This window comes from Eucalyptus grandis, chromosome 4 (assembly GCF_016545825.1).
Source record: "Eucalyptus grandis isolate ANBG69807.140 chromosome 4, ASM1654582v1, whole genome shotgun sequence".
In the NCBI taxonomy this organism is placed as follows: domain Eukaryota; kingdom Viridiplantae; phylum Streptophyta; class Magnoliopsida; order Myrtales; family Myrtaceae; genus Eucalyptus; species Eucalyptus grandis.
Window position 1 is genome coordinate 32264541 of NC_052615.1, and position 26204 is coordinate 32290744.

The 26204-nt window shown below is 40.8% G+C and overlaps 2 protein-coding genes across 7 annotated transcripts; one reads left to right on the forward strand and one right to left on the reverse strand.

The window, feature by feature from the left end:
* Window positions 1–3193: 3193 nt before the first annotated feature.
* LOC104441890 (oxysterol-binding protein-related protein 2A) lies at window positions 3194–12275 on the forward strand. Of its 6 annotated transcripts, none has more exons than XM_010055143.3 (11): window positions 3195–3905; window positions 5956–6315; window positions 6627–6723; window positions 7044–7489; window positions 7861–8016; window positions 8770–8937; window positions 9073–9213; window positions 9437–9658; window positions 9765–9884; window positions 11071–11261; window positions 11802–12275. In XM_010055143.3, exons 1-10 carry the CDS (start codon window positions 3438–3440, stop codon window positions 11248–11250), a joined length of 2358 nt encoding a protein of 785 aa, XP_010053445.1. In that variant the 5' UTR covers window positions 3195–3437; the 3' UTR covers window positions 11251–11261; window positions 11802–12275. The 6 variants fall into 6 exon arrangements, with proteins under 6 accessions (XP_018727837.1, XP_039167310.1, XP_010053445.1 ...); XM_010055142.3 differs by having other exon boundaries at window positions 3196–3905; window positions 11794–12275; XM_010055144.3 differs by having other exon boundaries at window positions 3197–3905; window positions 9771–9884; window positions 11794–12275.
* A 4628-nt stretch (window positions 12276–16903) lies between these two features.
* Window positions 16904–21358, reverse strand: LOC104441891 (protein NRT1/ PTR FAMILY 6.3). Its single transcript, XM_010055146.3, has 5 exons — window positions 21098–21358; window positions 20821–20998; window positions 20697–20736; window positions 19954–20531; window positions 16904–18097 (listed from the first exon to the last, which is right to left on the reverse strand). The coding sequence occupies exons 1-5, from the start codon at window positions 21207–21209 to the stop codon at window positions 17224–17226; spliced, it is 1782 nt and encodes a 593-aa protein (XP_010053448.2). The 5' UTR covers window positions 21210–21358; the 3' UTR covers window positions 16904–17223.
* Between the last annotated feature and the right edge of the window lie 4846 nt (window positions 21359–26204).

Here is a 26204-nt window from a genome sequence, read left to right on the forward strand (position 1 = left end):
AATATTTGAATTTTTGAACATCGACAAGATCATTGGACTTTCTTAAAAAGAAAATCGAAGTAAAGAGATTAAATTAGTCACATTGAAATGACGAAATTCAAATAAATGGGTTAGTTAAAGCAATGCTATCAAATTGATAAATTTGCTAATGACATGTCCTTCTCGTTTATCGCCCAACAAGAAGTTGATTCTTACGTTTCAGCTAAAACCTTCCTTGACTGTGCAAAGCTTTTAAAAATTGTTGATGGAAAAGCATTTTCGCATCCAACTTTTAGCTATTTGAAATAATTTTCGTGTGTTTTTTGCCTCTTTCGGTAAGTGATTTATCCTCTTTTATTGCTCAACTAATTTGATTTCCCTAGTAAAACAAAGCATAATGTTGCCAAATGGTACTATGAAATTATCTCTCTCGCTGTCGCACAAAGTGCACACCCATTGAATACGTGCGAAAGAATACCAAAATGTATAAACGTTCAATGAAATTGATAATATAGCATGTGCGGACAAAATAATTAAGGTTTGATTTGTTTTGCGAAAAATAAATGATTTTGAAAATATATTCCTGAAAACAATCGCCCATATAGTTAGCCAATTGAGTAAGTTTTCATTATCGGCAATAATTTCTCATTCATTCATATTTGTTAGCAATGTGAGTAATTATTTTTAAGAAAATATATTTTAAATCATTTATTTTGCACAAAACAAACAAAGCCTAAATTGAATTCTAAATAAACATAAAATATTTGAACATTTTAATCCTTTTAAGCAAAAAGAGTTTTTTTTTTTTTTTTTTTGGGTCAAAAGCAAAAGAATTTGAATGGTTGTAAGATAGAGAATTTTAAATTTCAATTTGAAATGTAAGAGAATTCTTCGGGTGATAATTACGTAATCATTAAAGGTAATCGAAGTTGTTTAGTTGTTACAATCTGACAACACAATCTTACTGTTACGTTGCCATCCTTGTTACTAGAAGCCTTCTGGATTTCTCTCATTCCATCCAAGTAAACAAAATAAAAATTATTATTATTTTATATCACAATTGCTATTTTATTTTTAATGCCTTATCATGGAAGCAGTTCTTTTCGTAATTATCTAATTTAAAATGGTGAGGGCAGGCGCAATGCCCACCGAATAATTCGACTTGACCTGTCTCTTCCAATCGAATTTTACATTTTTACATTTTATTTAATTAGAATTTTTCAACTCGTACATTTTGATAATTTTTTTCAATTTGAAACTCGCAAAACTTTTACAAATAAAAATAGTGATACACGTATTCACACATTATTTTTCATGATTTTCAGAAACATATTATGGAAAAAAAAGAGAAAAAGATCAAAATGACTAGTTCAATGGTACAACCCAAAACGAGGTGTCTACATGGTAAGTCCAATTTCCATAAAAAAAAAATTACAAATCAGTTTGAAATTGAGATTTCAAAGTGGTTTGAACAAAATAATTGAAGCAAAAACTCTATCCATATTATGTTTTTTTAATACTATATCAATGTCGACACCCAAGTTACTGAGCTTATCAATTATGGTGGTCATAACAATGCAATTGACTCACAAGACCTATTGATGGAATGATTGATGAGCTCATGCATTACGAGTTCCCAATAGTCCAAGTTTTCAGTGAAGCACATGACATGTTGTCAAGATTGATTGAGTCAAAGTGTCCTCAGAAGTAAAAGATTGAATCAAGAAGAATCCATGGACTAGAAAATTTTGCAACTAATGCATTGCATTGAGAGCATATGTCTCTAAAGCAGTGCTCAAGTCAAGGTAATTTGAGATTTTTAGACCAATTTCACGACACATAACAAAATTGCCCATTAAAAATGTAGAATGAATCAAAAGTGAAAATGCAGTAAACAACACACATTCAACAACCAATCAATTAACAAATACACAAGCAATTAAGGCATTGAGAAATCACCACGAGTACATCAAGTTTTGAGGATAGGAAGATCATCCATAACAAATCAACTTAAATTAGATTTTGTCTAAAGTCCAAATTCGAAATTGGAATTAGATCAAGCTTCTTAATTCAAGTACTTGCCTTTAATAATAGAAGTTTTCGATTTGTATCTCGTAAGCTTTCTACCCTTTAATAATAATAATTTTTTTTCGTATTTTATAAGCTTTTTTTTTTCCTATTCATTATCATCTTCATTAGCAGTTTTATGTTCTAACTTCTGTCATCGAGCAAGCATAACATCCAAGAACATAAATCACATATTCCGATTCGTTTAAAGTTTCATGCAATTTATTGATTTATTACCAATCTCTTATGTGCGAATTATTCTAATAGTTTGGATTTTACAATTCTATTTTCATCCATTTACTTTTGACTTTTAAGTCAAATCTGATAATATAATTAGCCATCCATCAATCCCACATTGGACTTATTTTTTATTTTTTAATTTTTTTTTTGTGACCACAACTTGAAAAGAATCCACGTAACGATTATGTAATTAAAAAGACAAATTGGAGATTGAAAATCTGAAATTCGATTAAGGTTATTGAACATAAAATAGATAAAATTATTTACAAACACCTACCCGTGGACAGTATAGTTGATTGAGAGCTCCCCTTTCAGTGCATATGAAGGTCGAGAGTTCGAAACCCTACGCTAGTTTCCCTCGAGGTATAATTGCTGTAAATCCTCCACCGCGAAGACCCGTGAGACCCCAAATCGGTGTAAACGTGGCTCGTGTACAATAGAAGATAAGGTGATTGTCCAGATACAAGTGTTATTGACGATAAAAAAAAAAAAATTTCATTAACTAATTATTTCAAGCGATATAACTAATCATTTTTATGAAAATATTCTCAAAACCATTCACTTTTCGCAAAACAAATGGATCAAAAGTCTTCCAAACATTTCCGCAATCCGTAAAAACCGAAAATGCATGCAGATTTTTTGCCCCAAAAAGAATTCCTTAATTCAATCCCAAATTCATTAATGAATTTTCTCAAAACACTCCTTAAGCATAACTAATAATTTTTCTTTCAGAATTTTATAAAATACCGATTATATTGGGAATTATAAATCTGGGGTGATTTTTTAGGGCATAAATGGATTTTAGCCAGTATATCCTAGAGAATATATTAGCATTAAAAACTCCACTTTACTGACTAATCAAGCAAGAACAGAGCCCTATTTATTTACTCTCTCTCTCTCTCTCTCTTCTGGCAGCAGCATCAGCAGCAGCAGCAGCAGCAGCAATAGACCACCCCCGAGCAGACGCCATCGCAGTCCGCAGCACCGAAGCTCGAATCGCCGCCGCGAAAACCGCCGCGCCGATCCGGCTCCCCCGGCCGCCCCCCCCGGCGGCGGTCGCATTCCCCGTCGCCGGTCCCCGGTCGATGAGAAGCCGCGCGCAGTAGCCAGCCCCTCCTTCACCCCCGACGGAATCGCGCGGCGGATCGGCAATGCGAGTCAAGGAACTGCACCCCCTCTGCTGCATCTCCCTCGAGAGCGCCGGCGGCGGCGCCGGCGGAGGCGGCGGAGGCGGAGGCGGCGTCGGCAGAGGCGGCGGCCGCCCGTCCTCGTCCCCGGACGCCCCGCTGCTTCGCGCGCGGAGCATGCCGGCCGGGTCCCTGGCCCTCGCCGGCGGATCCGACGGTCGCCCGCCGCCGGGATCTGAGCCGATCGTCGCCGGGGTCCTGTACAAGTGGACGAATTACGGCAAGGGGTGGAGATCGCGGTGGTTCCTGCTGCGGAGCGGGACGCTGTCGTACTCGAAAATCCGGCGGGCGGACAGCATGAACCTGCTGCCGCCGGAGGACGACGTCAGGCTGATCGGCGGCATCCCGGCCGACAAGCTCTCGAGGAGCGACGGCGGCAGCGGGAGCTGCAGGCGGAAGCACCAGAAGACCGTCGGCATTGTACAGCTTAAGGTACGATCGGGTAACGCGCGTTTACACGGCATTTCCGTCGGTGCTCGCGTGCAATATAATTCGTTCGCAATTTTCGCTTGGTTTCCCTCCCGCATCTCTTCGATTTCCGCTCGATTTTTGTCAATGTACAATTAAAAAACCGTTCTTTTTCATCCTCCTGAAAATATCGAACCTTTATCATTCGCCGAATCGAATCGCCGGACGAAAATGCAAATCCCACCTGCGATTTGTCCGGTCGCCGGGTCGCTGCTCCTCTGTTCTCCGATGTTTTCCCGTTGCGGGTCTCGACCCCTCTTCTTATAAAACATTCTGGCGTGTGACATCACAAAGAATTCGCCTTTTCCTCTCGAGGGGCCAACGATCGAATTACCCTTTTATAGGAAACATCTTTGGTTCCCAAAATTTCACCCTGGTTTTTTCCCAATTTGTTCTCTCTCTGCGGAAAAGATTTCCTATCCCCATTGTCTGGATAGAAGCCTGCTTCGATATCTGGGACAGAGCAGCATCCCATTACCCAGCGGTCCCTAAAGCTCGTTTCCCATCCGGGGCGCTGATCTCGTTTCAGCTTTTATTTTCTTCTCTTTGAGACGTACCTTTTCAAAGCCCCGTTTCCCCCTTTTTCACAGTTTTAACTGGGTGTTAATTCCTAGTGGGTCACATCAGCAGGTGGTGTCCGATAGGGGCAGCTCAGTTTTTTTTCCCCCCCCTTCTCTTTTGTGGGTTTTCGTTGTGGGTCGAGGTTTTAACCCCTGGTCACATCATTCGCAGAAGGTGGAGAAGAGAAAAGTGATGAGGAAATCGGAATTTTTAACTTTGGAATCTTCTTCAATTACGATCTTTTTGATCTCGTTGGTCTCTTCACGCGTTCAGTGATTTGCTCTCTCTCGCTCGTTCCGTCACTTCACTCCTCGACTCGTTCCAAAGCTCGGGATTTTCCTTTTCTTTTCGTTTCGTTGCCGAGAGCCTGTCCGCGACTCCGCAGAAGTTCAGTGTCGATTGGCCGAGCAAAAAGCTCGCTGTTTCCCACTTCTTTTTAGTGTGAATGGTGGCTGTCACTTTGCTGTTTTTTGTCAGGATCTTCTCAAACTCGTATATGTCATTTCTCGCTGAGGTCCAGGTCTACCTTGTATTCTTTGAAAAAATGAAGAAAGCCCATCTCTTTCTGGTGAGGAAAAACACTGGTGTTGCCACTGTCTAAAAGGTTGGCCTCGTCTTTTACCATCCTTTGAAGGGGGCGATCTCTGTATCTGGGGTCTTCATCGAGGCGCTTGTCTTCTTTGACTAAATATATATATTTCTCTCTCTGCGAAACTTCGGGTCATTTTTCATTTTTCCCACCGAAAAATACTCTGTAAAAAAAGGATAACGTGGGGGCCGGGTTCTCGATCCTAGATCAGGACCAGTAGCTGGCCCTCGGGTCCATCTTCAAGATTTCGATTTTACGCTGCCACTTTGGTCAAATCAAACAAAGTTTGCTTCTTTTCTCCGGAGCTCCGCCGGAATATTCCTTCCCCATCGCGCCACCACCGCAGTCGGTCCTTACGCTTGCTCAAGTAGCAGCCAATTCTTGTTCTTCCAAGCCGTGAGAACCCGGAAAGCTGCGAGCTTTATGTTTTTTTGGGCCTTGAATGTCCTCGAGTGAGGACTCAAGTTCTCTTCGGCGAACGTCTCTCCGTCGAACTAGGTTTTAACCCTTGATCCGTCGGAGTTCGTTTCGAAGATATAAAGTTGAACCTTATCCTCGAATCTCGATGTGCTTACGGTCTGGAGCTCGCGCAGGTGATTCAACTCCTCTTATGTTGTCGAAAGCAAATTTTTTTTTTTGCGCTTAAACGCAACGTAACATGTTTTGACCACCTTTTATTCTGATAATGTTGCCCCCTAGTGCTGAACTTTCGCATGCGAGTTCCTTCTCATTTGCTAAGATGGAAGTTCCTGCGATTTCTTTTACTTGGCATGTGATATTATTACTTCCCATTGACCAATGGAAATTCAAATGTCTCCTGTTGCACAAGCATTAAGCAATCTCGTCATTCACTTTCTTTTGTAGATCTCGTCATTTAGAGAAAGCAAGTCCGATGACCGGCGTTTCTACATATTTACAGCAACAAAGACCCTTCATTTAAGAACTGACTCTAAGAAAGACCGGGCGGCTTGGATACAAGCCTTGATCTCGACCCGGACCCTGTTCCCGTCCAGATCGCTTAAAGATGACTTCTCTCTGGTACCAAATGATCTGTCTATATCAACTGATAAACTTAGAAAGCGCTTAATTCAAGAGGGGCTGTGCGAAAATGCGGTGACGGATTGCGAACAGATCATGCTATCTGAGTTTTCTGAAGTACAAGGACAAGTTCAATTGCTTTGTGAAGAACGATCGAATTTGCTGGACACACTCAGACAACTTGAGGTAAGTTAACTTCATCGCATTTTGTTTCTTTTCTGGTCCTCATCTATTATTCCCTTCATAACATAGATTATTGCCTTCATCACATTTTGTTTCTTTTCTGGTCTTCATCCTTGCTCTGTCCAGTTAAATGAATGGGGAAGTAGAACATATTAATAGTTTCCATATGTAAATGGTCTCGATTCTCATATTCTCTTTTTAGTCCTTTTCGTTCTTTCTGTTGTGTCCTAGTTTGATTTGAGAATTGGCCGTTGTTTGTCCTGGTCTAGACTAGAAGCTGAGACCATGTATGATGTCCTTTTTCCCATTTGCAGGCTGCTAATTTAGAAGCTGAAGCCCCTGGGATTAATGATGCCGATTATGTGTTGCCAAAACATGGGTTTTCCAGTATAGGCCGTGGAAAGTATTGTGGTACGTGTCATCCAATACCCTTCTTAATTAGGATATTGATTTTTTCTGTTATGTATTTTCCACATCAGATTGCTCGCATCTCTTGGTCGTAGTGTTGGTGGTTGTTGTGATGTCATCTACATAATGGCATCCCATTTTCAAAAGGATCCATCTTTAATATATTAAATGCATTTGTGTTTTGGATTGCTTGGAATATGAACTTACAGATTGCACATGTTGTAGTTAAAGTTTTCTGCAAGTATGAATTGATTGAATGTACCATATGAAACTTAGATTATGCAATTGACCTAGTGTTTTGTCTTCGCTAATCTTCCTTCCAGAATGCAGCACTACTGCATCATCTGATGACATTGAGAAACAAGAAGCTGAGGAGGTTTCAGATGAAGATGACACATCGTATTTTGATACAGAAGAGTATTTCACTGAACCGTCTGTTACCAGTGGGGTGGTAAGGAAAACTACACATGCAGGTAATGCATGCAAGGACATTGAAAGCCAGCATAGCAATGTGAAGGAAATGCGTTCAGAGGAAAAAGTTTGTGATGCTGAAATATCTTCTTCTGGTAGACGGAAGAAGCTGCCCGATCCAGTAGAGAAAGAGAAAGGAGTCAGTCTATGGTCACTGATCAAAGACAACGTGGGGAAAGACCTTACCCGAGTTTGTCTACCTGTATATTTCAATGAGCCAATTTCATCCCTACAGAAATGCTTTGAGGACTTCGAGTATTCAAATCTTTTAGATCAAGCATACGAGCATGGAAAAGCGGTAAGGGTGAAGATGACTTGTTTTCAGCCATATCTCTTTTCACCTTGACAATGAACAATTAGGAGTACTTACCACTAACACTACACTAGCAGACACACAGCCGGTTTCCATTCGAGGGTTTTCTTTTCCTTATCTGACCTTCGAGACAGTTTCATAGGAACATCTTTATGAAGTAACGATTAATTGTTGTGTGGTAGATTAACCGCCCATTTTGTGCTTCTAAATTCAAATTGATTCCATGCTTGTCTGGCTCCTCCGAAATATTTGTCTCTTTGTTGCTCTATCGATGCATGATTTGTGAGGATCATGTAATAATACATGCTAATTTAATTTTCTGACCCTTCATTCTTGGGCTTGTATTATGTTCTCAGGGTAACAGTCTCCTAAGGATTCTGAATGTTGCAGCTTTTGCCGTTTCTGGGTATGCTTCATCTAAAGGGCGGCATTGCAAACCCTTCAACCCTTTACTGGGGGAAACTTATGAAGCTGACTATCCGGAGAGAGGAGTTCACTTCTTTTCCGAGAAGGTCAGTAACTAAGGAGACTTCTAGGGAAAAAAAGGGGACCACTGGCGATTCATTTTTACTTATCATGATCGGGTTTGATATTTGTGTCAATTCTTGTCTTAGATAGCGACTATCCTTTGGTTGATTATGCTGTAAAAACTATATATCTAGTAATTCGTGTTGATGCCCGTCACTTTTGGGTTTGCTAGATAATCATGTTTGAATTTGCGGTTGGTGTCAGAGATTGCCAGCCCCTTTCATTTTTATTCTTTTGCCAATTTTGTGTTTCAAGAGATTTGAGATTAGATTTTTGAAAAAGGAGGGGGGTGGGGTGTTATTGTCTATCATAGGCCTCTATGGTAGAGTCAGCCAGGGGCTGGAGAGGTAGTGTGTATTATTTTGAGATAGGAATGTGGAACCAAAGAAAAGAAGTCTTTATATGTATATTATGGTAACAATTATCTACATGCCCAATGTGATTATGATGTAGCAGCACAACAGTGGGGCAACATCTCGAAACATAAAATAAGAGCAGTAGTAAAGAAGCAAGTGGAGAAGGCATTTCAAATGCCACTTATACTCTCAGTAATGAGGCTTCCTAAATTGTCCATATGGATTGCCAATGCATGAATAGCATTTTCTGTAGGAATGTTGTATAACCTCGAAGTTTGATGCAGATGGACAAGATACAAAAACCGTGGCCTCTCTTGTTTTCATATGTTTTGTTTGTTTTTGAACCTGGTTTATTGGTGCTAATGCCTTATGTTGCTCCAGGTTAGTCACCACCCTACTCTCATTGCTTGCCATTGCGAAGGAAGGGGTTGGAAATTCTGGGCTGACAGCAATTTAAGGACAAAATTTTGGGGACAATCTATTCAGCTTGATCCTGTGGGAGCACTTACCCTTGAGTTTGATGATGGCGAGATTTTTCAATGGAATAAGGTGTGCATGCCTTTTGACATTCGGTTGTGGAGATTGAATTTCTCTATTGTTATTAATTAGCGTTTTGGTTCTGTAGCTGTCTAGCTAAATCTTTTGCTTGTCTGATACAGCTGGGATTTTTTCCTATGTTCTTAGGTAACAACTAGCATCAACAATCTTATCATTGGAAAAGTTTACTGTGATCATCATGGTGTCATGAATATACATGGTAACCACCAATATTCATGCAAATTGAAGTTCAAGGAGCCATCTATTCTTGACCGAACTCCTCACCAGGTTAGAAGTGGCATTGAATGTGGACATGAACTAAGAGTTTTTTTTTTGTTGGAAATTTTATTGATATTTAAAACATTAATATCATCTATTTTCTTAGTTTGGTTGATTTTCTAACGCCTCCTCTTTGTTTGCATGCTTTATGAGTTTTCTAAGCTGATTCTGATAAATCATGACCTAGAGTATTCTATCACGTGTTTAATGATGAGTATCTGCAATTTGTTAGGTCCATGGAATTGTTGAAGATGTCACTGGGAGAAAAGTTGCCACGATAGTTGGGAAATGGGACGAGGCCATATACTATGTAGATGGGGAGTTGACCAGGAAGCTAAAGAATTATAGTGATGCATCTTTATTGTGGAAGTGTAACAAGCCACCTCCTACTCTCACTAGATACAACATGTCTTCATTTGCAATTACGCTAAATGAGTTAACTCCTGGGTTGCAGGTAGAGAGGATGTGCTCAATCTATTAGTTCATATGAATCTGCATTTCCCTTATGCACTTCTAATCGTTCTTTATAGTTTAGTCTGATTCGGGGTGTTTGATCACGGATTAAGGAGAAGCTCCCACCTACGGATTCCAGACTCAGGCCTGACCAGCGTCATTTGGAGAATGGAGAGTACGAAAGGGCAAATGCCGAGAAACAGCGTTTGGAGAAGAGGCAGAGAATGGTATGACATTACCTGCAGTATACTTCAGTTTGAAATGTTGCATGAGTTTATGTATGCTTGCAATAATTAAACTTGATCATGGGCCGAATGCCCTGCTGGATCTACCCAAGCTCAATAGGCTACAATCGATTCAGGTCGAATTGAGCAAGGGTGCTTAGTTACAAGGACCTGCCAGATCTGAAAATATTATGCATCTTTTTTATTATGTTAAGACCTGTGCAACAAGTTAGGCTTCATCTTCAGGCTTAGTGCAACCTGCCTAGTGATCACTAGGATTAATACTCAGCGTTTTGTCACCTTGTTTTCGTTTGCTTAAGACTTTTCACATTGGTTAAGCAGTCCTGCTTTCAGTAATATTCGACTCAGTATGATCATTCAAAAGTTTATGGGTGTTGTTAACTGGATTCGGTGGAAAAGCAATCTGAATCTGTGCCCTTGTGACCAACTCAACTAGTATGGCCGGCGTAACCAGAAATTAAAGCTGAGTTCCTGTTGTTATAAATGACCTCGCTGAAAGAAGAAGATGGGCATTAATTGCCGTTAACTTAGGGAGTCGTTTCAGCATTATTTCAGTGATGAAATATGAAGGTTATGTTGAAGTGCTTTTGGTCCTCTTTTTTGGATGGATGCTAAATCTTTGGAGAGATTCAATCTGGTGAAATCTAGTTCACAACCCGTCTAGTTTAGTGCACGTCGCTATTCCCAGATCAAGGAGATACATTCAATTGAAATTAAAAAGAATGCGAGAGCCCAGCAGCGCCCGCCGCCACCCCCCCAAAGTAGACGTAGAGAAAACCCATACACATTTATATTCACCACAAGTTGGGTGAATCTAGCAATAGAATAGAACATCCCCCTTTTTTTAATTTACCTTGCTTCGGGCATTTGTCACCAAACAGATGAATTTGTTTCGGATGGATGTAGTGTTTTGTGGTATTATGGTTGAAAATGAATTTAAGATTAGAAATTCTCTTGCATCATGTTGATTTTTTTTTTATGTTCTTTCCCCTCAATTCATTAAGCAGTATTGAATTAGCTAGAATTCAAATCATTAGAAATTCTCTTGCATCATGTTGATCTTTTGTATGTTCTTTCCCCTCAATTCATCAAGCAGTATTGAATTAGCTAGAATTCAAATCATTGGTTAATTATACTAACCATCCATTGCACTCACTATTTCATGCAGTCAAGGCAATTGCAAGAAAATGGGTGGAAACCCAGATGGTTCCAGAGGGAGGGTGAAAATGGACCTTTTCGCTATGTCGGTGGTTATTGGGAAGCACGCCAACAGGGCAAATGGGAAGGATGCCCAGATATCTTTGGCGAGTTTTGTAATGATACTGGGGAAACCACCTGTGACTCTTAATTTCGAGTCAGGTGCACGTTTACATTCTTGCATCTTCCTTCTATATTCTATGATCTATCCTATTTGCTGCTTCTGCCAAATCAAATTTAGTAGCTTGGTTCTAAAAAATCATATTCACTGGAGAATAAAGTTTAATGCGGAGGACACCATTATTGCTGAAGAGTGAAATTTTAATCAGAGTGCATATATTAAACGGAGAATTGTATCCTCGATGCTTTTAGATGTACTTGTTAACTGGAAGATGGATGAATTGCCCTGCCTTTAAGTTTCCATGAGCATGTTTCCTGGAGAGGGGGTGTCGACCTACAAGACGTGCTATATGACGTGAAAAACAATGTGGTAGTAGGGCAGTGCACAGTGCAAATGTATGGCAAGCCTGACCAATTCTATAAGACATTCTACTTCCTGTGCAAATCATGTCTCTCATCCCTGTTTAATTGGGTCTTTAGATAAAATGTGTGCAAGAATGGATTTAACCTCTGTGAGATTGCTCTCTTTATAGTTGGTTGTTCTCGACATTGCTGACTCTGTTTAATCTGCCAGTGATGCAGGAAAAATCCTGTAGAGTCACCATCAGGTTGTGCAGACAGAGTTCATTTGATGAGATGTTCAGTTCAAGGTGGTCACATTCGAGATCGATTCTTAGCCCTAGATGACGTCTGAAAGAGGAGAACTAATCTCTTAGATTCAAGTCCAATTGTCAAATTGGACTTTGATAATTATTCTTTTCTAGTGGGGGGATTTATGCGAAGCAGTTTCATCCGCGCCCCATCTTCTGTAATTTCTACAAAGAAAGACTAGCCTTTGGCTCATGCTTATTCAGTAGAAATTTCTTTCGTTCAAGAATAAGAAGGGGGAGAGATGGATATGTGCTGTCCATATTACTGTGCTAGATTATACTGGTAGTGTCTGTCATGATCATCAGGAAGTTATATATTTCTGCTTTGTAACTCAATTCATTCACTCAAATTACCAATGAAACAAATTTGAAGACGATCTCGGTGAATGTGGTGGAGAATTATTTTTAACGCTATTACTATTATTATATACATATATATTTTTTTGCGAGAGCTTTCTATGTGTCCGATCGATGCATGCATGCTCTATTATGTACATTTGGAATCTAAAGGTTTTTTGTCTATCGTATCTTGAACTCCTCTCTTTTTTAGACTTTGGTTATGCTTTTTTGAAGATTATGGGAGTCGAACTCTACACTTATGGTGCTAGTATCTCCATTGGAATGGAATTGAAAGACCACTCTTTCTAATCATGTGTTCAGTCGGCAAAGTCCCTAGTTAAAAGAATAGTGAAGTGGAGGAATGACCATTCTTTCATTTTCCTTTACCTAGTTAGTAATTTTTGGTGAAAATGGATCAGAAAAATTATATTGAAATTTAGTGTATAGATTTTGAGTGAAGTGGCAAAATTGAAAAATTTATTATCAAATTTTCGATAACACAGTGGAAGGAAGGGAAAGAACCTTATCTTGTAAATGTAATCTTAAGAAAAGGTCGCATATGTACGATAAGTTTATGTTTGATTTAATAATTTTCCCTCGAGATATAGGATGAGGTGAGAATGGGTGTGGGCTGAGTGACTATTTTTGGCTTGCCACTAGGGATGGTTCGAGAGTCATGATCTTATTCCCCACCTCGCAAGCTAAAACTTACCCTACCATAACTCATTCACTGGAATCTTCGATGTCGGATAATGTGAAGATGTAATTAAGAGAAAGCAAATGTATCCCGTTGCTCGCCTAGAGAACTTTCAAGCTTGTGCATAAAAGTAAAGGCTCGTAAGAAAAGGAGGTCTTAAGAATCTTAAATATACATACATACATACATACATACATACATACATACATACATACATACATACATACATATATATATTTATCACAAATAGATAAAATACATAAACTAGATATGGTATTATCATTCTCGCCCCACCCTGCATCTTACCTCACCTAATGTTGGGAGCATGTATCAAAGGTCTCATACTTTCTTTAGGGAGACGTTAATATAATCAGTTGGATCCACCTTCACTTATAAGTTTAAGTTATTGAGTCGTGAATCAATTGGGATATATTAATTGCTCAATCTATACAAAGTTTTCAATGTGTATCTCAATAATCCCCCCATCATTTGTGAGCTCATTGTTAGGTTTGATTCCCCTTAAATTTGGTATCCTTCTACAACAACATGATCTCAACTTAAAAGCATCATCAACCGTTTGGTATTGCATCACCTATGATCTATATCTTGTGTTGCCCAACTGAATGTCCATGGTGTCTTGTCATTAGCCCAACAGTGATGGCGATTTCCGCTTGAAATAAGTCTCGAGTATGAGATTTCCTTTTAAAGATATTTACCATATATCGAAATAGATGGGAGGTAGAGCATCAATCAACCATTGGCTTTGATTTTCATTTGTTGGGAGTGCAAGCAAAAGTTCGCTAGCTTTGCCTAGGGAGATTGCTAAGAGGGAGTTTAAGTTTGAGTATGTTTACATAACAAATTGGATTTATCTTAATTCAAAAACTTAATCTAATTAACCCACCTCGCTGTGGACGCGTTGGTTCGGGCGTTCTCCCCCCTTCGGGTTGGGGGGAGTTTGAGTCACCGCGGTTGCATTTGCGCGACTTAAGTGCGGCATCGTGGAAGGTGGCTCCCCGCGCTAGCGTCGCCCTAGGTTTACGTCGCAACTATTACTGAATACCATACTAATTTTTTGATGTGAGATTTTCTTAATATGACTTACATACATTTAATGCATCACAGGGAGAAGGCTTGCCCCATTCCTAGAGGACCAATTCCTCTCACCCCAGGTGCAAACCTGCTCATTAGGTGGGCCAAGCTTGCTCAGGCCTTGAACCTCCAAAGGTCATATCCAAGGCCTGCCCAAGCCCAAAATTCCAGACTTGGGCAAATGCCATACCCGCCTATCAGGCCACCTTTCCTTTTCTATTTCAGCAATAATAAATTGAAATGGAAAACAGGTGCAAAATTATTTCAGGACTCTCTGTTATTTTACTCTATTACTTAACCTAGTAATTTGATACTGTTATTCCCTAATATATTGAAAAATTTGGGCTTATTAGTGTTTATAAAGACTAAATATTAGAGCAAAATAATTAATAAGACATACTTTACTTTCCTTTTTTGATAGATACATGGCTGGGTGGGACGAGGCCTCAAGGTCCTTGCCCAAGCCTGGCCTGCCCACCGATCGAGCTAGGAATTTTTTCTTCAGGCTCGCCTAATGTGTCTAAATCTATTCAACCGAGCCTGTCCTTTTCATAGGCAGGCCCGAGCAGGCTGTCCACTCGATGATCAAATCTGCCCCGTGCCCGTCCCTACTTGTAATCCCGTCCTGCCTGTTCATCTTGGATTATGGGGGAACTAAGACTCATAGCTAGTTTTGTGATGAGAATGTGGCAAGAGTTGGGAAAATTACCAAAAAAGTGATTTATTGCAATTGTACCAATTCAGTCATAAACTTTTTTTTTGGGCCAATTTAGTCATAAACCTTTTATAATTGTGCCAATTCAGTTCATTCGGACAAAATTGGCCGGCTGGTGCTGATGTGGACGTCGGCGGGGACAATCGATCGGCGAGGCAATTTTTTAATATTTTTTTTTTTCGAATTTTTAAATATTTTTTTTTCACCTTCTTCTTCCTCGGTCGGCGAGGGCAAGGCCCCACCAGATCCGGCAAGCTCGGCCCTCGCAAAGGCTGGGCGAGGCTGTCGCCGCCAAGGGTTGCGGCAGAGGCGGGGAGGGAAAGGATGAGGAGGAGGAGGAGGAGGCGGCGGAGATGCGAAGAGGGGCGCTACGGCTGTGGCAATGGTGGCGGGGAGAGTGAGGTTGGGGCAAAGATCTATGTACGTTGCTCCGGCGCCGCTTAGAGAAACCCGACATCCCTGTCGTTTTCGTCGCCGTCGCTATCGTCCCTGCACTCGCACACAAATCTCTGCCCCCACCTCGCTCTCGCCGCCGCAGCTGCGCGCCCCTCTTCTCATCTCCGCAACTGCTCCGCCGCCTCCTTCTCCTCCTCCTCCTCATCCTTTACCTCCCCACCTCCGCTGCACCCTTGGCAACGGCAGCCTCACCCAGCCTTGGCGAGGGCCGAGCTCATTGGATTTGGCGAAGCCTCGCCCTCGCCGGCCCTCGCCTGTCGGCCGGCCAGAGGAAGAAGGAGGTGAAAAAAAAATTCAAAAATAAAAAAAAATTAAAAGAATCGAAAAATATTAAAAAATATTAAAAAATTGCATCGCCGGCTAGTTGTCTCCTGCCGGCGTCCATGTCAACTCCGGCCGGATGGACTAAATTGACACAATTATAAAAGGTTTATGACTAAATTGGCCAAAAAAAAAGGTTTAGGACTGAATTTGCACAATTGCAATAGGTTTATGACTTTTTTGGTAATTCTCCTGGCAAGAGTTAGCTGTCTATGATGCAAGGTGGGAGCGGGGATGGGCATGGTCGTTTTTGCCTCTGCACCGCTCATCTCGCCTACCGCTCGAGTTCTCGCACGATGAAAACCCACCGTTCTCTCGTTCTAAATTCTTTGATCTGAAAATTTCTGCAACATTCAATACATCTCGTATTTCCCTATTCCATTCTCGCTTAAGTAATAAAGACCTTTTGAAGTAAACTGTCGTACACAATTCTTGAATGTACCAACTTTTTAATTGGTTTAACGGCTAAAGTCATTCTTAACATCCGCATATTTTGTATCAATTATTATGTCTGATTGGCATAAATTTTCAAACTTGACGTTTAACGTGAGGTGGGGCAAATGGGGCACGATCTGCTTGCCCCATTGGGGGTGGGGGTGGGGATGAGGATGGGGTAGAGGGACATGGATGCTCAACATCGCACGGTGCTCATTTGGTCGTCTTAACCCATCTCCATCTCGGATGCGTTCCTTATTTATATCCATCCAAGGTTAAAAACAAGATTTGTATATCAACGAGAGCACCGCATGTAGCCGAGGGTCATGATTCGATATAGGGACACTCCACGATGCTCGAATAATGGTGGTGGGATGGCCCCGGTCGGTAGAGCTTAGAGCAAAGGGTAGGGAAAAAGTGGGATGGAGCACCCGGGTGCTAAAGAGCGAAGTGGTCCCGTTCGGAGAACGACAAAGCTAAGTGATTTTAAAGAGGTTTTCACGTGGTTCCGCCGAGGTGGCAGGTTCCATGAATCTTGCTTGGGTGACCTTGTAGTGGTCTTTAGCCCTACCTAACCCTAACATCACTTTTTTGAATCTTTGCAGTGTAATTTATCGTAGAATCTGCACCGACAGCGAGTGCCTATAGAAGCACCAAGCGTTTTGCCACTAATAGAAGCGCAAGTCTCAAGGCAAAATATGGTCATTCCGTGTGATCTAATCTTCGGAGACCTTTTGCTCTTTTCGAGCACTACAAGTAAATGGAGTTGATGATGACATATTAACTAACCAACCATTATTACTCGCAGGCGCATTCTAAGTCAAATCTAAAAGATCGTTTCGATCCTAGTGATGGAGAAATGGGGGTAATGTTCCGCACAATTCACAATGGTCCCCACTCAAATGAAATATTGCATAGTTTATTTTGTTATATAGCGTTTGGTTATATGCATTGCATCATTCATTCATCAAGCAATATGTTGTTGGGAGTTTTGGATTAATTTTAATTCAACAGACGGGAAGTAGTTAACTGCGAGATCACATTATTGAAGCCTTCAAAGAAAAGCTCCTGAGAGCACTCCAATGAAACTCCTGAACACATAATCCCTTTTGTCACCGTGTTCTCGACCGCATAGGCCCTGCGCCTTCTCCATCGTTTTCTTGCCTAATACATACTGTTAACTCGGAGACGAGTTCTCCGGCAATCTCCCTTTCGACGCGAATATATTACACTGAAAATGACTTTTATAACGAGTGCACACGCTATAGAAAAGCCCAAAAAAGGGGGCAGGAAAACCACTTACGCATGGCAAGTAGGTCCTTCCTCTTCAAGCTCAATCCCTTCATCGGCCAGCCTCTTGTCCTTGTACACATACCATTTGGCGCACACTAAGAAAATCAAGAAGTTGAGCGCGCTCAGAATGGCTAGGAGCCAATAGAAGTCGTGCAGCTTCCCTTGGTTGAGATTATTAGCTAGCCATGGCTTCTTGTTCCCGGTCACCTTGTGGACTACAGTGACCAAAAGCGAGCTGAAGAAGAACCCTAATGACAGGGTGCTCAGGAACAGCCCTGTGCTCATGGTCTTCATTCCTTTCGGGCACTCCCTTAGGAAGAAGTCCAACTGCCCGATGTACGTGAACGCCTCGCCCGACCCCACGAAGAAGAACTGCGGGACCAGCCAGAACACGCTCAGCGGGATCACGGCATTCGGGTCGTTCGTCAGGCCGTAATGCCTGGCAGCCCGCAGTCGCTTGATCTCGGTCAGTGCGGCGGCCACCATCGCCAGTATCGAGAGCACCAGGCCGACCCCGATCCTCTGCAGCGGGGTCAGCCCATGCGGGTTCTTAAGCAGTCTTCGGGTCAGCGGGACGACGACCCTGTCGTAGACAGGCACGGTCAGGAGGATGCTGCCGACGAAGAAGACGGTCAAGGAGGCAGCGGGGATTTGGAACGACTTGCCGATGTGGCGGTCCATGGTGGTCGCTTGCGAGACCGAGAACGTGGTCATCTGGGCATAGACGGTCCAAAACATGATGTTGGTGGCCCAAATGGGCAACATTCTTATGACTAACTTCACTTCTTCCACGTCAGTTAGGGTCGACAAGTTCCACTTGTTCACCACGGTGACGTCATTAGGCATTTCTGAGGGCTTGATCGCTGCCTTGTCCAAGAATCTGCGAGGAAGAAAAGGTCCACGAAAAGGCATTCGATTATCACCCGCACATGATTTCGGTGATTCGTAATTATTGGAACAATGGGCCACGCAACATGCATCGTGTCCTTTGGGGCAAAAAAGACATCATGACGAAGCAACCTAGTCGATCGATTTCGGTAGGAAGCTAGACCTACTCATGGAAAAGCTTGCATAAGATCTTTGGAGGCTGTCTGAGGGGACTCTACCTTTTTGTCTTTTCTTTTGACAATTGCTTCAGTCTTTTGACTCTTATTTTCAGCATTTGATCTAATTTCCGCTAGTAAAGACCATGTCAAATGCGTAAAATACGTGCATAGCATATCCATTTATCTTCTTTTTACTGTATCCAGCGATATATCCACTTTTCACGTGAAAGTCACAAGAATTTTCAAAAAGGTCTTAAATCTTCCACACAAACATTATTGTATTAGAGAATTGGATATTTTCCCACTGAAGCCGCATAATGCGACCTCGGTTCATCTTCCGCCAGTCTTGTTCTAATTAAAAAAATTTGGTATAGAGGATATGTCACAAGTAAGACTTAAGGGATTTAACGTCTAGATGATGATGACGTGTAAGAAAACAGACTTTAAGGCAGAAATGTGAACACCAAGGAAAAAGTGCAAGGCTTGAAAATCAAGCTAGAAAAGGGCCAGAAGGTCCGTGAGTTAGCTGGGGAAGGTCGAAAGCGAGGGCGAGGAGCGCGAGGATCAAAATCAATATGGAGACAAACCGAATCGGTCCCTCGTGAGTCCTCTTTCTAGATTAAAGCACTCAGTAATGTTATTTAATTAGTTTCTCTGGTTTTTACCTCTTATTGGAATGTGAAATCTGCAGGAATAAATACTACAAATGAAGTAAAAGACAAAATTAAAACCTGCTGTCTCTTTTTAACATGGCGAAAGTTCCATATAGTAATCCGAAATGCGGAACATAGGGTTTTTCTCTAGGGTTCTTGGTGTTAGCTCAACCTAGCAATATGTACCACCACACGAATATTCAAGAGGAAAGAAACAAATATCTAATCAAGATCGATCATAGAAATTAGCAAACACCAGCACATAAATGAAACAGCTGTTATATCCTATGATTTTGGTTGTCGATTTTCTCTGAAGTTTCTGCAGCTGGCACGAAATGAAGAGCTAGAACGTGTGAACATTCAAGGGATTCATTGAACGTGTCATCTTTTATTCGTTTTTAATATGCTAATCATTTAGGAGCCGAATGTCGATACTTTTTTTGTCCTATTGTCCAAGGGCAGGGAGCAACTTTCCCCCCCTTGGATGATTGAGAAGCTGAGGATAAAGTCAGAGAAATTATTGTCGCGCTTCAGCAGTGAGTCGATCCCACCAATCAAAAGGGTCAATAAATAAATGCTAAAACAGTTTCCGACGAAAGACCACAGCAACCAATAATGTGCTATTTTAATTATGACTTCAGATCTAAATTTCGAAGGCGCTGTCTTATCTTACATTAGCTTGTTGAAAGTTAGGCTTAATTTGATACAAATCGCTTACAAGCTGATCTGTCTTTTGTATGTTGATTCCGCTTAGCTGAGGATCTAACTGATATTTCGGCACATCGCTCGTGCAAAACTTTCGGAAACCTTCTTAATGGTCTAGCAAAACTATGCCTCGTAAAGAGTCGGAAAGATTTCGCGCATCGATAATTTTAAAATACGTGAGTCATAAAGAATTAGATTTAATAATAGTTTTAGAAAGTAGATCTCATTGGGGACATAAAAAAAGAAGAAAATTGAGGACGAAAACGGGACCCTTTTTGACAGTTAAACCAATAGTCTAGGAGACTCAGCAAAAGAGAATCATCGATGCTAACCTGAACTGCTTGCTGTGAGGCAGCTTCTGCTTCTTCTTCTTCTCCGCACTCCCATCACCCGGCAGGTCATCCACATTGAAGAGCAGCGAAGCGTCCGACGGCAACTCCAACCGCCTCTTCCTCCAAGCCGCGACGTACACGGCGGCGATCTGCGTCAGCGGGCTCCCCACGAGCTTCTTGAACCTGTACCTCTTCGTCCCGGACAAGAACACGACCAGCGCGATGACGATGGCGCAGGCGCAGATCCCGTAGCCCCACTGCCGTCCCTGGTTGTCCTGTATGTAGACGAGGACGGTGACGGCGAGCAGCGAGCCGATGCTGATGAAGAAGAAGAACCAGTTGAAGAAGTTGACCATCTGGGACTGCTCCTTCGGGTCCGACTCGTCGAACTGGTCCGACCCGAACCCGGACACGCTCGACTTGAGGCCGCCGGTCCCGAGGGCCAGCGTGTAGAGCGCCAAATAGAGAACCGTCATCTGTGTACCAGTCGCCGGCGTGCACAGCTGGTCATTACTCGCGGTGCACGTTGGGGGCCTCAAGCTCGGGATTATGGTTGATATTGCCAAGATTGTCACACCCTAACACAAAGCCAAAAAAGGAAGACATGGAAATTAGTGACAATTTGATTCCAATCATACCGATAAAGTTTCTTTATTCATTTTTCTGAATATTCAAATCATTTTCATTTGAGGGCACATGTAAAGTTAAAAGATAAGCCGTGGCAATCGAGAAGAAGGTCTTACTGTTGCTTGGATTGTGGCGAATATCGCGATGGTGAGGTACCTGTCTCAGCCAAGAAGAGGTACCCAAATTAGCGTTAGAGACAGACTCAGATAGATCCACGGAGGGTGTCGCAGCAAAGCGTACCGGCCAAGGAAGGTGTCGGCGACAAAGCCGCCGAGGAGGCAGAGCATGAAGGAGGTGCCCATGAAGTTGGTGACGATGTTAGCGGAAGTGGCACTGCCCAGGTGCATCGTCCCGGTCAAGTACGTCACCAGATTCACTGCAACTCCAAGGGTCGTCAGCCTCTCACAGGCCTCTCCTCCTGTAGTGAGAAACAAGGAGGAAGAAATCACTCAGAAAACGATTCGACGGATAATGTATGAAAGCAAACAAATAGGAGGCAGGGCGTTTTCTTTGAGACCTAAAATCATGGCGGCACTGGTCCAGCCGCCGGTGCGGGACCGATCGGCCGGGCGGCCCTGGTAGTCCCAGGCATCGGGGATGGTCTTACCCTCTGTTTCAGGGAGAGACATGGTGCCGTCACTGAAGCGGAGCTGCTAAAGAAAAGGTTCAGACTATATGTCTGCGTTGAGGAGAGGAGGCTTCGCGTGTATTTTTGTGGTCGAGGTAGCGGAGAGAGATCGGAGAGTACGGTGATATTCAAGAACATGAGATGGCTGGTCTCGTTAATTGGTGGGGTATTTATAGTCGGAGGCCCCGAGGTCCATGCCTTGAGAATAATCGAGCGATTTTCCATTTTTTTATGTCTTGAAAGGACTAAATGACAAAACCCTAATCCCCATTTTCTCTACTGATGTTTCTTTTTTTCTTTTTCATTTAAGGGTCGCAAGGGAGAGAAAATATTTAAAATACGATATCAAATCCATTATAGGGTTTTCTTGATCTAGCAAAATTCGATTGATTGGCATTTTTTGTCCTCGATAGGTCAGGAAGACGCTATCTCATCGGGCTCGGTTCGATCTGGGGGAAGGTTTATCCTTCCAATCTTTTTCGTTTGGCAATACTTAATGGCATCGTGGAGGAGGAGAGGTTGAGCAACTTTTGATTCCTTCTCCTCCCTTTTGGATCAGCCGAACGGAGATGAGAAAGCATGTCCAAGAAAGGGCAGAAAAAGTACAATAATGCGTGATCTCGATAGGTATTTCCAGTTCATCTGAGATCTCATCATGTTCAGCTTCACATGCCATACGCTTTCAAATCGGCATTTACACGCCATGTGAGGTGGAGATAGTGCCACAGTACGACACGGTCGAACATATCCCCGACGTCTCTCTGCTCTGCCTTCTTTTTAACCATTGGGACATGAGGTGTTGTTTTCAGAGCAGCAATGGGACAGCACAGTCTCATGAAACTCGTGTGATTCAACCTTCCTTTAGTCACACCAAAGAAAAGAGCGCACTCTTTTTATCTTAAAAGGAAAGAGCCTTTTTTTATCTCTTCCCCTTTTATAGATGTAGACAGATTTTCCCAAACATTTTTTTTTTTTTTTTTGGGTAAAAACAGATTTTCCCAATCATTTTTTTTGGTCTTGGAATTCGATATATAATTGCTACTTACTGTGAAGGACCGGTAGGGGTTTTAATGGTACTTTCTATCTAGATAAAAAAATCGAGATTAAGGCTCCGTTCGTTTTACGAAAAATGAATTTATTGAGGAAAATGTTTTCCATTAAAGGAAAAAAGTCTTCTAAAGTGGGGGAAAATGTTTTCTACTTTTGATCTCTCTTATTTCACACATTTACAAATCCTTACTTTTAATTTTCTTTTTTCTTTTTTAATTCGAACTATTTTTAATTTCCTTTTTCTTTTCTTTGTTTCCCAAATTCTTCTTTCTTGGCTAGTCGTTGGATCAAGTGAACCTTAAGCTCATCGATCTCAAATTCGCGCTTGTCAATCTAGCAAACCTCGAGCTTGACGCTCACGCTCTCTAATTTGGTGGGCGGAAAATATTTTCCTAAACATTTTCAGGTTTTAGCCGAATACCAGAAAATATTGTTATTTTCCTGGAAAATAACTTATGCGAAAATATTTTCCAGAAATGGTCAATTTTCCGCGAAACGAATGGACCCTAAAACTTAGGATGGATTTGCTTTCAATACGATAGAGATGGTACATGCGGCCATGAGCGACATTGGAGAAAAGTGATTTGAGAAAAGGATTTAAGTAAGAGCAAAAGATATTAACCTATCTAAAAACTTTATTAGACAATAGACTTGTTCAATATTTGAATGATCGGAAGTACTATTCATCGTGATGAAAATGGGCCAAAATTTTGTTTGTTTCGAAAAAAATAAATGATCTAATTTTTTTTTTCCTAAATGATCACTTGCATCACTTGAAATAATTAGTCAATGGAAAATGTTATAATGGAAAAAGTGTTAAAAAAATCATAAATCTATTTTTGGTGTCAATTCAATCATTTCTAGCTAATTTTGACTGGATTTTGTTGACTAGGTACTAGCTAGTTGACATGATACGATTTGTGCTGACATTGATAAATTTTAATAATATTTTAATATTTTTGAATTATTTTATTTTTTTCCTTCTCCTTCTCCTTCCCTTAGTCAATTGTCTTACCTCAATGATTGGCAAGAGGCAATGGCCAGTGAGGCTCGAGCCCTTGCCAGTGGCATGGCATCGAGGGTTGCCTCACGTCGGGTTGGCAAGGTTGAGCTTGAGCCTTACCCATGATTGGTGAAGCTTCACCCTCATCGGATCCAACGAGGGTGCCTTGCCCATGGCTGGCACAAGGCTGCCCTTGCGGCCATTGGTGATGGCTCAAGCCTTGCTAGTGGCCAGTGAGGTTGACCTTGACCTCGTCGGCCATTGCCTTGTCCGGTTGTCAAGGTCCGACAATCAACTAGAGGAAAGAGGAAAGAGGAGGAGAAGGAAAAAAGAAAAAAGAAATAAAAAATATTTAAAATATTATTAAAAATTGTTCACATTAATGTCAATCATGCCACGTTAGCTAATCGGCGCTCGGTTAGCAAAATTTAGTTAAAGTTATCCGGAAAGGAGTGAATTGGTGTCAAGTAAAAATTTTAAGATTAAATTGACACAAATATAAAATGTTTATGACTTTTTAAATACTTTTCTCATGTTTTAATTATCAAGAATGATATATATCTAAATATTTTTCGTTTATTCATTTTTCTAAGCTATAAAGTGATCCTTTACAGGAAAATGCATTCCAAGTTATTAATTTTCCATAAAACACGCGGAGCATGAAAGACATCTATTTTTTCATTACTTATAATGAGCAAACCTTAACGCATGGCTGGTGTATGTCATGAATCCGTAGAATTTCATGGTAAACTTGTTACCGCACATCCTATAAGCCAGCAGGGCGTGTTAATTTATGAGAAATTAATGTAGCCTGGATTCCAAACTTAATTCAGATGAGAACTTGAAATTCTTCGTTCCATGGCCCCACATAAAGAACACAATCTGTCACGTTTCAAGATCCGACAAGCCTAAAGCGTGAGGTACGTCTAGTTTGAGGCCTGGGTTTATCGACCCCATGTAAAGACAACATATGCGGTTAATAATGGAGAAGAATCGTGATCAAAATTCCTTGCCGGGACCATTGTTGCTTCATAACCATGGGATTGAAAAGGTCATCGGCCATGGCAAGCCCTGTCTAGCCATCCTGTCAATGTCGATGAAGACAACAACTCTTGTTATGCGCAATACTACGAGATGTGTATGATGTGATCCTTAAATGATAGTCACTTTCCTTAATTGTATGGCGAAATAGCATAGTAGACATCGCATCAAATGATTTGTATTTCTATCAAGAGTCGTGGAAGGATGAGATGCTTATCAATTTCCGACCCCATTTCACCCTTTTTGATTTAAGCCAACATCAACTTTCTCTTCAATAAGGACACCCGGACGGTGATGATTGATTGAAAAGAAACACATTAGCGTGGTCATCGCATGATTAGAGGAGGGAGAGATGTGCTTTCTCTTATTAAACCTATCTAAAATTAGAGAAAATTTGGAATTATTGTGATGATTTCTTTGTCTTCCTTTGTTGTTTGTAGCCATGCTGTCAAGCACGCCCACAATTAGTTTGATCCGGCATGGGAGGCCCCAAAATTCCTAAATGAGACGAAGATTTCCGTGAGTCAAAATAGTAATCTGCTTAAGTTTTTGGTGCCTTTGAAAAGATAAAAAAACGGAATAATCGGAGAAAGCATAACCAAACAAATAACCCAATTGGAATATTGCATCCAATGATGCTCCTTGATTCTCCTAAGTCAATCGAATATTTCCTATTCCTAGAACATCGAGTTCTGCCCAAATACTCAAGTAAGCAAGAAGTATAGCTTCCAATTTTGGCTCGAATACCCTGACAAATGTGACTTCTAATATAAAAAAGACAAAAAATTGATTAGTTATGACAATAACCCAATCTATTATTTAATTTGATAAATGTCATCATTTTTGTTCTTAATCATTTTATAGAAAATTTTAGGTATAATTATTCAAAAAGTCCTAAATCTATTGTAAGAAGGTCAATTCAGTCTTAAAAATTTCAATTGTGCAAATTTAATTATAATTTTTTTGACAATTTATCAATTTACTCTCGAACTTTTCAAATGACCAATTTAGTTCTAAATCAATTATTTGGATAATTGATAAAAAGGACTATATTGTCAAATCGTTAAAAATTTTAAGGATAAATTGGAAAATCGTCAAAAAGTGTAGGACTAAATTGGCAAATTGCCAAATGGTTTAGGATTAATTGAGTACAATTAAAATGTTTGAGGCTGAATTGCCTTTTTTACAACAAGTTTATAACTTTAAGGACAATTTTTTTGAAGTTTTTATGTAAAGGCATTTCAAGCATTTATTAAGTACAAATAAGATTTAGCAGGAAAGAGAAAGAGAAATATATGATGTAGAAAGAATCGATTTTAAAATTAATATACATGATTATTTGAAGAGGATTATTAATTTACATTTTTGTCCATTAATAGATTACTTGGAAAAGTTTTTATGAGGATATTTTGGGAAAGAAAAAGGGATCGTGATCTTCTAAATGCAGGAGGTTTTTATTTTATTTTTTATTTTTTTAAAGAATTATATATAATAGATTATATGACCTAGTTGATGATCTAATTAAAGGTATGTTCATATCTCTTCTCACGAAGTAATGAGGCCTCTTTGAATTTAAGCATGGAAAAAACATTTGGTCTCTCTCTACTCATTACTCTTCCACGGAGGTAAGCCTAATCAGTTCTATTTGCTTGTGATAAATAAGACAAATTTATATCGATTCCCCGTGAGATTAGACGAGCTTTTCCAAAGAGGTCGTACGTGCAAGTAAAGACTACAAAAATAAAATTTGAAGCTGGAATTACTAAAACGTGCCTAATTTCAGATAGAAAAGCCTAGTTTGTAAAAGACACGTGTTTCGCTCATGGATCTCCGTATTGAATCTGCACACCACATTTTGGTCATTGGCATCTTAGTGTTGACTGAATAATTCGAATTGTTTAT

Bases quoted from the DNA above. Each gene is read 5' to 3' on its own strand.
- LOC104441891 (XM_010055146.3), bottom strand. From the start codon at position 21,209: ATGTCTCTCCCTGAAACAGAGGGTAAGACCATCCCCGATGCCTGGGAC. The intron at 20,999-21,097 runs GTCTCAAAGAAA...TTCTCACTACAG, and splicing joins CAGTGCCGCCATGATTTTAG to GAGGAGAGGCCTGTGAGAGG. The intron at 18,098-19,953 runs GTTAGCATCGAT...TCTTCCTCGCAG, and splicing joins CCTCACAGCAAGCAGTTCAG to ATTCTTGGACAAGGCAGCGA.
- LOC104441890 (XM_010055143.3), top strand. From the start codon at position 3,438: ATGCGAGTCAAGGAACTGCACCCCCTCTGCTGCATCTCCCTCGAGAGC. The intron at 3,906-5,955 runs GTACGATCGGGT...TTTCTTTTGTAG, and splicing joins TCGGCATTGTACAGCTTAAG to ATCTCGTCATTTAGAGAAAG. The intron at 7,490-7,860 runs GTAAGGGTGAAG...TTATGTTCTCAG, and splicing joins CATACGAGCATGGAAAAGCG to GGTAACAGTCTCCTAAGGAT.